Raw genomic sequence first — 15,061 nt, 5'->3', positions numbered from 1 at the left:
GGCAAGTTTACAGTCTGGGGTCTTTCAATGAAACACAATATTGTGGCTTAGAGCCATGTCATGCTTAATGTAGGATAGCCTCATCTTTAATCCATGTCTTAATTCTACCTTGATTATTTCAGGAAGTCCATTTGGGATAAGAGGGGGCTGGCTTCTTATCTAGAGCAGGCTCTTTGCTGGATATGGCTTTGTGCAACACCTTTCTTGCACCCAGTTTCAATTCTTGCAGTAGCATTTCCTAACAAGTTTTACCTATTTGTAATAGCTGCCTCAGCACCCCTTAAACAGTATTTCACAGTATTATGAAGTAGTTTCTTCCAGTTGGACACCTAAATGATAGTAGGCTTATACTAAAGCAACCAGTGGGAGAAAAGCAGCTCTCCAAGCTTCCTCTATTGGGAAATAGAGATGTGCAACAGAAAGCCAGAACCCTGAACCAGGGCTTTGGGTCACAGAGCTGATGAGGGTTCACACTCTGCTTTTTCCTCCCCTTGCATGTAAGGCTGGAGGTAGGTAGAACTACTTGCACAGCGAGCACACTCATACTTTGTGTAACAGACTGACCTTAGACGGTTTGCAGCAAAAGGGACAGAAGCACAGTGACACTTCCATAGTCCCTCAGAACAAAATAGAAAGCCTGTAGCTTTCTAGGGGCCAAAACACACAACACCTAGTGGTAGGTGTGTGAAGGTCCTCCTCATTCCAAGGGAGCTAGGCATTATTTGCTACCTCTCCCCCTCAAAACAGTACCTTTGTTATAGCCTGGAGCAGGAGGAGTTCTGTGAGAAGGTTTAAGATCTACAGATTGTACCATTCCACACAGTAGTATGAACTGTCCACATGCAGTCCTGTCACTGCAGTTGTCTTCCTGTCTTTACACAAGACCCCTACCAGGAAAGAAGTTGCAGAAGGTAGTTGCAGCTTCCCCTATGGCAAAAACACAGTGAAGAACTAGCTAGTGCAGTTGGACTCCCCAGTATAAACTACACCATTCAATAACAAACAGGGAGCAGAAATTATGTCTGCTCAGCATCAGTGCCTCCCCATTCTTCTCCAATCCTCAACCAGGCCTGCTACTAAGCCTTAGTCAGATGAACATTGAAAACAAGTCCACTCTAATACTTGGTCAGGTCAAACTAGGAAAAAAAGAGACATTCCCCATCTTGGTCACTCTGTCATGCAAGGATGTCGTAATAAATGGATGGTTTTTTGGTCTGGTAACGGAACTGCTCTAGCTTCAGGCCAATCCTCAGGAGAACAGCTTCATCCCACCATTTTGCCATGACCTGGAGAGGCAGAGAGAAAGGAAGAGGGGAAAGAAAAAAAACCCCAAAACCAAAAAAAACCCCAAAAAGTACCATCATCCATCATCATGTACAGATGCTCTTGAAAGCCCTGGAAAACGTAATTTTTTTCCCCCTCCAACAGCACCTAAAGGACACATGCTTTTCCCTTTTACTCCAGTAAGTATGGCATTACTGCATTTGGGATAAAGGCAGCTGTGTGACTTTTAATTACAAGACAGGGACCTTTCATTTACATGAGACCCATTTCAAGATGGAAGGCCTTCTAAAGTTACAGAAATGAGAAAAAGAGAGGAAAGAGTAGTGACAAATATTGGGTACAGATGCAAGTAGACAGGGAGAAAGAGAAATCTGTTTCCCAGATACCTGAAGAGTCTCTCTGCCATGCAGGAGTGAGTTACTCTGAGGCAAATCTCTTCGCCCACAAGTTAAAACTTTTGTTACCAATACCTGCCAACTCCTCAAGTATGCTGTGGTTATAGTGGTTTAGGACAAAGCCAGCTGGGGATTTTGTGACCCAGCATTCACAAAGAGACAATACTCACCTGGATGCTGATGGGAAGCCCAGCAGTAGAATATCCAATGGGGACCACAAGGCCTGGAATCCCAGTGAAGTTACCAAGCTGCACGAACCTGGGGGAAAAGCTTTCATCAGCATTCCTACCTTGGGACAGTAGCAAAGTCATCCTTTTTTTGGGAGAGGCAGCTAGGACCGATCTCTCCTGCTCTACAGCCTGAGCTCCTTCAGTTAGTGCAGCTAGTCTCCATCTGTTCCCAAACTTTTCCTTCCGTAGTGCAAGCAGCACTCTTCTTACCTCATGGAACGGACTGTGAAGGACATATCGCTGCTCCCAGTCAAGAGGTCAGATTCATAGATTCTTGGGGCAGTGCAAGCAACAGCTGTGGAGAAATCACACAATTATTGAGATTGAAAGGGACCTGAGATCATCTTGTCTAACCTCCTGTCTCAAGGATGGTGAGCTAGACCAGGTTGCCCAGGACCATGTCCGAATGGCTTTTGAATACCCCCAGGGATGGATATTCCTCAGCTTCTCTAGGCAACCTGACCCAGTGCTTAAAGAACAAAAGAACAATCAGGCAAGTGGGCAATCTTCAAGGAACATCTCAGTTCATTAAAGCCACATGTTTGGTATACACTGGTGTCGCAAACGCATGCCCTTGGAATGCAATCAAGTCACTGGGACTTATGAATTAAGCAGTTAGTTTCTATTTAGAAACATAAGTATACATAAGTAGATGTCCAGTCCCTCCTGTGTAAATGTGCTGGTTTTGCAGCTCGTGTTTCAAGTACCAAGAAGGAGCTTCTCATTGCCATGGATATAGGCAGTAAGGCTAGAAATACACAGCAGTCTTTCTACCCAGGCTGCATTATCTTCTAAAGGCTTGAGGCAAAGTATTTGTTCAAAAGTCATCCTCTTAAAATTGGGGAGGGAAAGTTAATGGAGTGACTGGTCTTAAAATGTACCACACAGCTGTTGGGGACCAGCTCTTTGGCTGCCAATACCTGGTGTAAGGATACAGTTCACAGTGGTGAAGACCTCTTGCAAAAATCTCATGCTCCGAGTTCTCTGTCGATTCGCCTGCAAGCAGAGAGACTACTGTCTGACTGGGCCCTCTTGATTCATGAGGCTCATGTCTGATGTTGACAGACTCTGCCCATGAGAGCCTATGCCTTTGCAAAAGATGACACCATTCCTGCAGTTTGGAATTGAGATGCAGGATGCCAGTCCAGGTGTCCCCTGTGATGCCCCACCATTCAGTGTGCTTTCATAGCAGACCACATGTATGGGGAGGTTAAGAGAATCCTCTACCCCACACCTTTACAATTTCACTAGGTGCCTTCCTTCAGCCTTCACCACATTATGTTCCTTACCGTAATATAATCCAGAGCTGTGAACTGGGAAGCCAAGGCCAGGTTAGCCCGAGTGTCCAAATTCTGAAAGAGAAAACATCAATCATGGCTCTGCTTGCAAGAAACTGAATGTGACAACCCAGGAGTTCTCTTCCAGGTCTGCTCTCCCGTATCAGCACTCATCCAAGAGGTGGTTTGTCACAGAAAAAGCAGGAGAGCCTTAGGTTTTTCACTGACAGGACACTTGTTCTGTATCAGCCAGGACAACTACTGCCCCTGACCCAAGCTGCTGCTACTTACCATTTCCTGGAAATGTTTATTGAAGTCAGGTTGCAGGAAGTCCCTCATCTCACTGAGAATGCAGATCACATGTGCTACTCGCACTTCCTCTATCTCTGGAAGAGACACTTCAACCACACTGGCTCCCAAACTCTGCAGGTGCTGCACAGCTGCATATAGAACAGGTAAAGCACAGACAGCATCCCTGAGTTCACCAAACTTCATGGAAGCACTGTGAGTCCCCACCACCTAGAGAAGTTAGAGACTCCATAGGCCATTACAAGGCAAGCATCTTCAGTGCATCACGCGGCATGCAGACTGCTGCAGCTGCTTCTCATAGTTCAAAGCCTTCAGCCTAACTAGATCTCAATGTTCCAACAGGGCAGGGGTAGAGGCTTGCAGACAGGTTCCTAACTTACCCGCTACATTTCAGGCAAGTTCATGTCCTCCTTCTAGCCCCTCAGTTAACCCAAAGAGTAATGGTGGCCTGACAATGCTTCCCTAAGCACTTGACATGACTGGTATTCTGTCAGCATGAAGTGATTATTTAGCATCATGAGATTCCCATTCAACACCTCTTCCGAACTGTAGCGGTAGAGGAACCCAGGGGATACACAAGAGACCAGGTCAACAGTACAGGTTCACTAAATCCTGAACACCAAGACTTTGGGAAAAGTTAATCTTTTGCAGTCTAAAAAGAATCCCCTTCTTTCTTTGACCCCAGCTTCTTCATAAATACTCAAGCTTGCCTATTTCACTGGCTTATGGTGCATCTCTCCTAAGAGAAGCCTACACATGTAGAAGCATGAGTGTCTATGGAAATAATGAGTCTGAAGAAAATCCATGCAAACAAAGCCTGAATACTGTGAACTATCTTAGCTCCAATGCATAGGAGGCCAACTACTACACCAGGCATTGTAGAGTCTTTCTCCCACACCCCCAAGTACTCACCAGGGTCAATTTTGCTTAGTCTAAAATCTGACAAAGCCACCCTAAAGGCACCATTTGTCTGATTTCAAGGAAGTATCAGAGGACTGGATACATCACAAAAGACCTAGCACTGTCTTTCCTACTGAAAATTATGTTGTGAAACAAGTCCCCCCCTTAAGTCTTACCATTAAAGCTTGCAAAGTAAGTATTACTGAGCACAGATCAGTCTTTATACAGACAGAGGCTTAGCACACTGGACTGCATTCTTCCATTGTCACCTGACAAGCCTACAACTGCCAAGCTTTTTAACCCTCAGCAGTCAGAAGGGCTTCCCTAATACAAAGCTACTGCTGTTTGTTCAGCCAGACTTCTTTAAGCATCTGCCTTTAAGGACTTCAGACAAGATCTTTTTTAATGCATACATAAGAGGAGCACCGATACCATGACATCAGGCAGAATAGAAGACTTACAGACTTTTCCTCTTTACCTTTCTCACAGATGGACAGGACTTCAGCATCACATGCCTAGAGAAAAAGAGGAAAGCACTAAGTAGACTTTAGTAACTGCCCTCCTCTCCTTGGTGAGCACACTCACCAGGATTTTGGTCCTCATGGAGCTTTCCTTGTTCCTGTCCCTAATGGTAGTGAAACACAGCCCTTCAGGACTGCTTTAGGCCACCTGCTCTAAGAGAACAGCTTGCACGTGATACTCCTAAGGAAAAGGTCATCCAGAGGAGAGGATATTCCTCCTCTGCACCAGGGCAAAGCCAGAAAGAGTCCTTGTTTTCCTCCTGTGAGGAAATCCTGAGCACATTTGTGGGGTTGCATTACAATTGCCAAGTGGTACTAGCTTGCAAGCCCATTTTCTATATTGGAATGATGAAATACCACACAGCGGCTACAGCATTGTCACCAAATCAATACACTAATTTTCCTCATTGAATTTTAAATTAACTGCCTTCTGTAATCAGTTCAGAAGCATTGCTTCCAATAGAAACAGCAGTATGAGGAAGCATACTGCCATGAATGATATGGCTGTTACCTTTCCTCATGCCTTCAACAGACTTTTACTCAAAAGACTCCCTTAGGTAAAAATCTATGTTTTCACTCAGGCTATATTCTCTTCCAATTATAGGACTAAATATGAGAAGCTCTAATGATGACAGGCAAGACAACAGTGAATGCACTGAATTACTTTAAAATCTCATTTTGTAAAGCAGCAGAAAGAAAGAGAACAGACAACCTTAAAAAATGTCCAATCCACTCCCAGTTTTAAGCCTTTCAGGTCAGGAGCACACATCCCAGATAGGGTTGCTTTGGGCTGTTTTAGGCCTGCAGGGAACAAACAAGAGTTCCTCCTTTTTATCTAGGATGCCTCTAGGAAGGTAGAGCACCTGGGCTCAGGGAGGGAGAAGTCTCACTTACCATATGGATAGAGGGGATCTGGCTCAGCAAGGATACTGTAAACAATGGCTGCATCTGCCACTGAGGTACAGATAGGGCCTGTAAAAGAAAGATCAGTTAAAAAATGTGACAAGGGGTAAATAGTACCTTCTTCACAAGGTCTTTTGTAGGCACAGATTGCCTCCCTGGTGAGAACACCACACAGTAAGGTCCCTGAAGTGGAGCACAAGTCCTCTTACCTACACTGACTGTAGAGTAGGAGAGTGGCAAGCTGCCATGACAACTGATGCGCCCAAATGTACCTAGAGAAAAAGAAATGGGCAGTTAGCTAGAAACCAGCAGCTGCTGGTATGATCTGAGCTAGATGGCTCTGGTACACTCAGTCAGTAAGCAACACACTCCTGCCAGTCACTTTATATCAGCTGTTTCAGAGCTCAGTCACTCATCTTTCAGTACCCTGTTCTGCTGACCATGATCTGTTTCATCAGTGAAACAGATGCATGCAGCAAATAGTGAAACTGGTTTCCACCATAAATTATTTAGTCAAGGGGAAATATGTGCAGGGACATTTTCAAACACATGCATTTAAATATGCAGAAGCAGCATCTACTATATGGAGGACACAGAGGCAGGAGCAGGATAATCAACAGCAGGAGATACCAGCCTCCTGGGAGATCCCACCCTCTTCACCAGTGAGACTTCACACCTAACACCAGTTGTCTTCTGTGAGTACTTGTATCACCTTTCTGACCAGTTACATTTTTTCAATCTTCCTCAGATGAATCAAGATTAATCAAGCTGATCACTTGTGAAGGATGGAACAACAGAGCAATGGCTGAACATCTGGTCTCAGATGAAGCAGCCGAGATCCTTCTAGAATGATAAACCATTCCCAAAAGCCAGCATCCCTTCCAAGTGACAATCTTGCCTTGCCATCTTCCATACTGTAAACACTGCCCTGTGCATTTCTTATGTCCTCTGCACATCCTCCTTGATTACATTAATTCTTACCGTAAAAACTGCATTGCTACTTCTGGTAACACTGAAATACAAGGGAATGGCTACATCCTGGTTTCATACAAGCCTGTTACCAGATACAAATCTGGGCAGCATCAGCCTCTCCATATAATTGGGGTGATGGCAAAACATGGTGGGTGGAGATGCTTTTCACCAGCTCACTACAGATTCCCAACTATGTTGGGAACACCTCCTAGCAAAGAAGGAAGATTGAAGAGGGATGAGTGGGTAGAAAGAAAAACAGCACATGTGTTTTGTTTAGCATGTCTTAGGTAAGTTAAGTAAATTAGGCTTTTTTGAACATCTGTTCAATAACCAGTACTGAGAATACTTCCACTCTGCCAGTCCAACCACATGACTCCCAGGGTGTTACACTCCAGAGTCTCTCTGGTCAAGTTTTCTTTGACAGGAATTAATGTGCCTGACTTGTTTGTGGCATTCTATCTGATACAGCAAACAAGACACACATCCCCTCCATGACTAAAAGGCTCTACCTTTCAGCCCCACCACACCACAGAACGAAGCAGGAATCCTCACAGAGCCGCCTCCATCTGTGCCAATAGCCACCGGGCAGAGACCTACAAAAAAAACACACATTGGCCTGTGATCAGAGAGACCCACTGTTGCCCTGTCCATTCTACCAGCAGCTGTAGCTAGAACAGCACACAGAGCTCTCTGTTCAGCTAGGAGTTCCCTCCAGCTTCTAAACCCCCTCACAAAAACTAAATGCCCAAGGTACTTCGGCTCACAACTTTCCTCCCACCACCCCTGAACTCCATTTAGGACCACCTACCTGCTGCTACAGCTGCTGCTGACCCACTGGAGCTCCCACCTGTGAAGTGGTTAGGCTCGTAGGGATTCCTAGGGATCTTGTGGTACCTGAAGCAGACAAATAGTGTTGAATCTTTTCCTAGGAATGACTGTGTGTGCTACTGGGCAGGAAAAGATCCAGAAACACAGCTCAGGGATTCTGATCTCTTAGTAAAGAGATACCATTTCATCCCAGAGAGTGCTATGTCCCTAGAAAACAAGATGCAAAAAAGACTTCTGCCTCAGAGTCCAATCTCTTGTTACCATAAGCAGCCTATCCAAAAGAGACAGACTCAAAGCAAGAGAGTGGATGCCACTCCAGTTCTTCTGTCTGCAACAGCAGTGTGCCATTGCTGCATGCCACAGTGCACTATGCAATTCCAAAAGGTGTAGCAGTTGGTGGCCAGCAATTATTACAGACAAGCAAGTCAGCATCTGCAGCTCTACCCTTTATCCCAGAGCAGCAGCTCCCAAAGTCTCTGACCATGGTCCCTAGACACCAAAGAGACCTGCAAAGCAGCAGAGTATCTGGCTGACCTCACAGTAAGGAAATGCCCTGGCATGTTGTTGCTGCTGAGGTGGACCCCAGTTCCATACAGCTGCACAGGCAAGAAGTGTGACTCTGCACGTGGCTTATCAAGGATGTGAGGACCATTGCTGTGGAACAGCAGCTCTCAGCTTGGCTAGTTCCAGTGAACCTGTTTAAGCTAGGAAATAAAAACACTACATTCTCCTAAGATGACTGTACCTTTCCTCACTGTTCTGGGCTTTTAGCCATTACTGTGACTGAGCATTAGATTACCATTCATTTGTTTTCTGTCACTGCTTTTGCCTACCACTCATCCTGTAAACATTCACATCTCCAGGCCTGTAAGGCCTGCAAACCAAGTTCCTTACTCAGCAGACACCACTTGGACCCACTCCTTCCTTTGGTTTCAAGAGCCTCCAGGCTTCCACAGCTACTCTGACCCTCGAATCTACAATGCTGGGTTTTCAAACACCCAGGTTTCTCCCTGCACAAGGTGCTCCTGTCAGTTTTATTCTCACATGCTTGCCCTATTTTTGTACCCTTCCCGTCAGTTCTGGGGAGACTTTTAGGTCTTTCTAGATCGGGGGGGGGAAGAGAGAGGAAAGGGTTTTTTACCTATTAGGGTTGCATCCAGTTGTTCCAGTCCCTAGCTCATGCATGTTTGAGACCCCAATAACGATAGCTCCCGCCTCTCGCAGCTTCTTGGTCACAGTAGCATCTTCTGTTTCGGGCTCTGTCCCAAGATACACTGTTCCCACTCGGTGATGGTAAGGTACCTTAGCAAGAAGACACTTTATTATTAAACCCTGGCAAGGTAGGCAGGCACATGTGCATGCTTCACACACACGCTGCAACCCCACAACAGATCCCAGACATTAGGGCCCACAGAGGTAAGGGCTAGGAAGCTTCACTCTTCCTCTTATTCTTTGTTGGATATCCTTCTGTTAGGAGGGACGCTTAAACCTTCAATATTTGATCCTTCTCCCATGCAGAGGAGTGCTTTTAATGCCATTATACAGAAAAGCAGAAACATGTAGATGGTCAAAAAGTCTGCCTCCTTGCAGTAATGCAATTGCTATGCCCAGAAGTTCAAAAACAGTCACCTTGTTCCCACAGGACACAGGAGCTCCATTTTCCATTTTTCTATAGACAGAGCTGCAGCATTTCAGATCTGCAGTGCTTTGAAGCAAGACACCGAGATCAGATGAATGCCAAAATGCCAGATGGACTCATTTTCAGGGTATGCTAAGTACTCTTCACTTTGATGCAGCAATGGAAGAATCTGTACATAAACAGGACTCCCACCCTATGAGTAGGTCTCTGCAGAGCTTATGACAGCTTGATTCCACTGCCAGGAGCATTTAATAGTAACTGTTTTTAGGCCACAGGCAAAACTCCTTGTGAGTGGGGATTTTCAAAGCAACTTGCATAATTCTGACACACGTCCTTTACATAAGAAGAGAGAGATGCTTTGCCAATGGAGCAGAGTCAGCCTGAGAATTACAGACAGTTACATTCACCACTACAGATGCTTTTATGCACTCATTTAATCATAAAAGGGACTGTTTCCCACCCCAACTCTCTGCTCCCCATGGATTAAAGAGATCAGTACAAGATATGGAACACATCTGCTGTACCCAAGATTCATCTTCACCTGGCAAAACTTGTTAATCCTACTCATTACAAACCCACATACTGCTCCTTATTACAAACATATTCTCAGGCTTCTGCTAAGGAGTTGGCCTTAAAACCTTGTCGCAGTGAGTTGTCCAGGTTGACCACCTGCAGCATGAACTGACATCTAGACAAGGAAACTCACCACTTTGAACTCTTCTTTCAGACACACTGGGATGCCATCCAGATAAGACAAGGTACATTTATTTCTGTAACGAGCAGTGGAGGCCTCAGCCATCTGCACAGAGAAAAAAAAAAAAGTATGTTATACATATATAGTTGAGCTGAAGGTCATTACCAGTATCAGAACAGATACCAAAAATGGCTTTCTCAGGCTGCTACCACACCAAAGTATGAAAGTTTCTTTATTCTTCCACTATATGCTGATGGGAAACTACTATTTGGAAGCATCTATGCTAATGGATGGCACATAAGCACAGAGGTCCTATTGTAAAAATAGTCATCCAGCAGGAAACAGATTGCTTTAACGCTACCTCTCTCTGCAGGAAGGAAAGCAAACATGTCTGTATTTCTCCACAGAAGGAGGGAGGAAAAAATGTACATATTTTTCTGTGCAATGTATCAGCAGAAGAGCCTTTGCCCCTTCTAATAGATGCTACTGCTCTTGGGGTGGCAGAGGCCCCTTTCCTACCAGAGGCAGACATTACCAGCATTATTTGTTCCTGGTCCCATTGCACTATCGCTCTGAGTGGGGGCGTGGATTTGTCGCAGTCCTCCAGCATGGCAATGATGTTCTTTGCTACCTGAGATGGCGTCAGCTTCCCACTCCTACAGGACAGGAGAAGTTGGGACCTTGTTACAAGACCCCCACACCACATCCACACACAGGATTTGTCTCTCATGTAGCAGGATGACAGCTGTCACAGCTGTAAGCAAGAACTAGGTAAGAATCTGTGTGTGGTGATGACTTTGACACCACTGACACCATAAAGACAGAAGAGTCCCTTCCTTAAGGGGAGAATTAGCCTACATGGCACACCCCCAACCCCTAGAGTAGGGGCAGGAGCTAGGAGAGTTATCCAGATATTCCTGAACCACCAGACAAACAGGGAAGGACAGCTGACAGCTTTACATGGAACCCTCAAGCTCCTGAAAGCCTGAGGCTAGGAAACTCCCACTATCATCAGCTAAGACCAAGAATACAGCCCCCTTTATACAGGCCTCCTGTTACAGAGAAGGGGCTCACAGCAGTACTGTCATAACCTACCTTTAACAAACAAGCTTTCCCTCCCTCCTGGCAAAAAGCTACGTTCTACTACAAACACATCTATCTCTGGCTGACATGAAAGCCTCACAGCCAGAGGATGCACCTACAACATCTGACTGCAGTGTCAGCCTCTTGCTCCAAGGCTGCAGCCTGCTGGCAGAGGCAGCCCTTCAGGAACAAGTGCCAGGAGCACAAGAGGATTTATCTGAGTGCCCCACATCTGGCACATGTCCCAGAGGCAACCAGGAGATACTGAGCAGACAACAGCTCACATAACCTCAGAGTCGGGGATGTGCTTCCAGCTCTTCCCAAGCTGGACATGTTTACCGGGTGACAGCAGGCAAACTGCTCACAGGAGCAGAAGCAGCTGGGGAACCACGGAATTCTTCAGAGACCCACAGTATGTGCAACTCACATCATCCAGATGAACCTCCCTCTCCTTCTCACTCACCTGTTTGGGCAAACAAGGTACGTCAAAATCTCTCCCAGCGAGAACTGACAATAAGCCAAGGAAAACAGAATTTAAATATCCTTGCAGGGCTTGTAAAAGCTGTGCTAGCTCTCCCAGTTGGCTTTGCTTTGTTATTCTATTAGAGGAAAAGGACTGCAGAGGGTGATGCTAAACAGTGGTACCTCAAGGACAATTGTAACAAAGAGATGCCTGAGAGCTTATGGGAGAGTAGCAGCCCACAGCAGGGGAATGTGCAAGACAGGTTGTTCCCAGATCAGAATTTCACTTACCGGTAGCAGTCCAGGTAGTCTTTGATCCCTTTGAAGCAAAACCCATTGCTAGAAGAATCAGACCTGCAAAGAAAGGATTAAAGGGGCAACTATGAACTGTCAAAGCCACCTCTGCTTAGAGCTGCAGACTTCAGTATCACAGTCCAATGCAGGCTGGGCACCACTCACTCACAGTAAACCTGCTGGTCACTGTTTCAACCACTAGCCTCCGCATTTCATCTCACACTCTGTTAGGCTCCTTGCACACATGCAAGACACCAAGGGTGCTACACAAATAAGAGGTTAGTCTTGCTGACATGTTCTATTTGCTTCATATTTCTACTGCAATACAGCAGTCGCTAAACTGTTCAAAATCTATTCCAGGTTTACATTAATACATGCTACTCACCACTGAAGCATTATAGAATAGCTAGAATATTCTGGTAAACCTACTCCCAGGATCTGTCACAAGTTCAACCAAAGATAGCCAGCAGCACAGGCAGCAGAGAGGAAAAGACACTAAGCAGCACACATAGGCAAACTGCTTAAAAACTAAGTCAGTGGCTCTAATACATAAGAGATAAGCCATTTCTCATCACAACAGGATGAATATAAAACCATCTGAAGAGATAGCTACAGTTACTACTCCTATGATGTCTCCGTATCATCACCCAACCCAGAAGCCATACCCTGAAACAGGACAGTGTATGGCACTCCTGTGCAGGGGAGACGCAAAGCTCCAGGAACATGCCCTGTAACAGGCACTATAATATATCACTGGTACTGCTGGGGACATGGCTGGGGAAGGCTGCACTCACCCTAACCAACACCTGCAGGAAACAGAGAAATACATCCCTCCCTCTAAAGTGAAGGAGCTGAAAGGTTTTCCTTGATCCAGCTTAATAACTCAAACAGGGAGCAAGCTTAGTCTTGCTAAAAGCAGAAATACACACAGAGAACCTACTCCGTGAAACACTTCAGACACTGATGAAGTTCAGCTCACAGACATCTGTAGTAACTATTGGATAGGCCCACAACTAAGAACAAAACCAGATGAGGAGAGCATTCATAGCAGCCCAGCTGCTCCACCTCAGCGGGACACATAAGCCTAAGTAGCATTTCACCTGGAATCTAGTGCGATTTAATCAAGTACAGGCTACAATCAAGAAGCTGAAAAGGCTTTTTATCCAAGCAACCTAACTAACAAAGTCTAATTTCCTGTGGATCATTTTCTTTATAACCTGTGTTCCTTCTCTCCTCCAAGCAACCCCTGTGTTCTCTTTGAGATTCCTTGCAGGCAAGAAACAGCACACCTGCAAACTTACTTAAAGAAATGTATGTGCTGACTAGTCAACCAATAAGTATATCTGCACTAATAGTGCAACCAGAGCCCTGGCAGGGGCAGAATTTAGTCTCTCCCTGCACTAAGCAGACTCCCTGAAGCTTGTAGAAACTTCACATTGCTTTAACTACTGGTGATTTATAAGTTACAAAAGGAAAAGCTGACTGACAGCACAATTTGTTTCAAAAAGTAGCCAGGCGTAGAAAAGTATTTTAATCCAGATTACTGACGACAGCAGCTTCCCACTAATATAATAGTGCCAACATGTGTGTTCCTCCATTCCAGTCTTAGGCATCCCATACTGACCTTGCATCTAACAGCCGCTTGATTATATCCGAAGTGCTCTCAGCCTCAGACTTGTCTTCCGTAACCTTCGCAGCAACCTCCGGGAAAAACGTGGGATCTTCATGAATGTCAAGTGAACGCATGAGCGAGAAGTTGTTCAGCCTGACAGGGAGAGAGTCACTGCTAGAGTTTGCAAGCTCTAACATGACTAATTTTTCAGACTGTTCAGGGGGGACCTTACCCAAGAACATTTTGTTTTAGCAGTCTGCTCTCACAGCAGGCAGTTACAACAGTTACAAGATAATCTCTCACACCTTTCCTAAAGGCAGCACCAAATCCATTCTGCTTGCTTAACAAAGCCTCCTACCTCTTGACATAAGGTCAGCCAGCCTCCGTAAACTCAAGTGTGGAAAGAACTGGTGAAAGTTTTTTATTCACTTTAATTAGCCATATCACCCACACACCAATACAGACAGGAATAAAGAGGAAAAGAAAAACAGAAAGTAGTATAAGGCATACATTCAAGCAGTAATCCTGTTAAAACAAGCACCTCTTCAAACTTTTCCATTACCTGCTTCAACATAGTTCACTTGCAACCAAATACAACAGGAATTGCAGCCCAAGTCCAGAGCTTGGAACACGTAATAAAGGAAGGACATCAAGGCCCTATCATAGATGTCAAGGAACGATCTGCTGTATAACAGCAGTGACACTTGTCAGGGTTTGATTCACTCAAAAAGCCCACCCTCCAAGTAAAAACTCTGGGGTACCAATTGCGTTTAATATGTTTCTCAGCGTTGTGGGATCTGCACAGATGACTGATCAAATGATGGTCAAACTACATGAGCCAAGCGTGAGCCTGAGGTTCCTGACACCTCTTACATGAGTGGCTCTTAGTGCAATGTACGCTTGGAAGCACAGGTTCTAAACAAAAAATTAAGTGACAAAGGAGGAAAAAAAGGCTGACCTAAAAGAGTGAATATCTTTTAAAAGAACATACTAAAACCTCTGAACTTCATGTCTGGCCTCATTTCCCCAGTACTGCTATTCTTTTACCACTGCTGTTGATAAACACAGCATATTCACACGTCCGCAAACTTGGAAAGAAAGACTGTTGTTCAGCAAAAGAACACAAAGGCAAAGAGGCAAGCTGGTGAATTCGGTTCCCATGCACCTGCTGAGTACGAAAAAAGGTTAATTTCTCCTGATAGAGACCCACTCAAAACAGAGTAGTTAAAAAAGTAATCTAGTAAATAACATCTGTGACATAATCTCGCTCACTCTCCAATCAAGTTACACAGCTTCCCTCTTAGAAAAGATCATTTCAGGTAATCTGCAAGTGGTGTGCAATGCAAGCATCTTTAAAAAAAAAAAGAAAAACTCCCCATTCTTACCGTATTAAGAGTGGTAGTAAGAAGATCTGTCCAAAAGCCTAGAAGAACATAAGCAGAAACATGTTTGCAGTAACTTTGACCTGAACACCTTCCTCACTAGACAAGGAACGCTGAGTGTGCTCACAATTGCTGCAGTCTCTGAGCACCCTAGAGAGCATGCAATGACAGCTATGTAGCAAAAAAATAGCACAAATACTTGTATTTCAAGCCACAAAATTGACCCAAAATGCTTTCCCCCCCACTGCTCACATTTACATAATTATAAAAAGTGTA

General features: G+C 45.0%; 1 protein-coding gene across 1 annotated transcript; it reads right to left on the bottom strand.

The window, feature by feature from the left end:
• Window positions 1-1,175: 1,175 nt before the first annotated feature.
• Window positions 1,176-14,826, bottom strand: LOC104463732 (fatty acid amide hydrolase-like; the record flags this gene model as incomplete). Its single annotated transcript, XM_010076184.1, has 18 exons — window positions 1,176-1,286; window positions 1,850-1,937; window positions 2,120-2,204; window positions 2,830-2,905; window positions 3,199-3,261; window positions 3,478-3,626; window positions 4,874-4,910; window positions 5,629-5,717; window positions 5,811-5,888; window positions 6,029-6,091; window positions 7,301-7,384; window positions 7,600-7,685; window positions 8,761-8,921; window positions 9,965-10,057; window positions 10,488-10,608; window positions 11,789-11,851; window positions 13,416-13,556; window positions 14,789-14,826. Coding segments are annotated over 18 exons (1,626 nt in total), but the record flags the coding sequence as incomplete, so codon positions are not given.
• Window positions 14,827-15,061: the final 235 nt, after the last annotated feature.

The sequence above is a fragment of the Pterocles gutturalis genome, unplaced genomic scaffold (assembly GCF_000699245.1).
Source record: "Pterocles gutturalis isolate BGI_N339 unplaced genomic scaffold, ASM69924v1 scaffold16653, whole genome shotgun sequence".
In the NCBI taxonomy this organism is placed as follows: domain Eukaryota; kingdom Metazoa; phylum Chordata; class Aves; order Pterocliformes; family Pteroclidae; genus Pterocles; species Pterocles gutturalis.
This window is presented reverse-complemented; position numbering and strand designations above follow the sequence as displayed.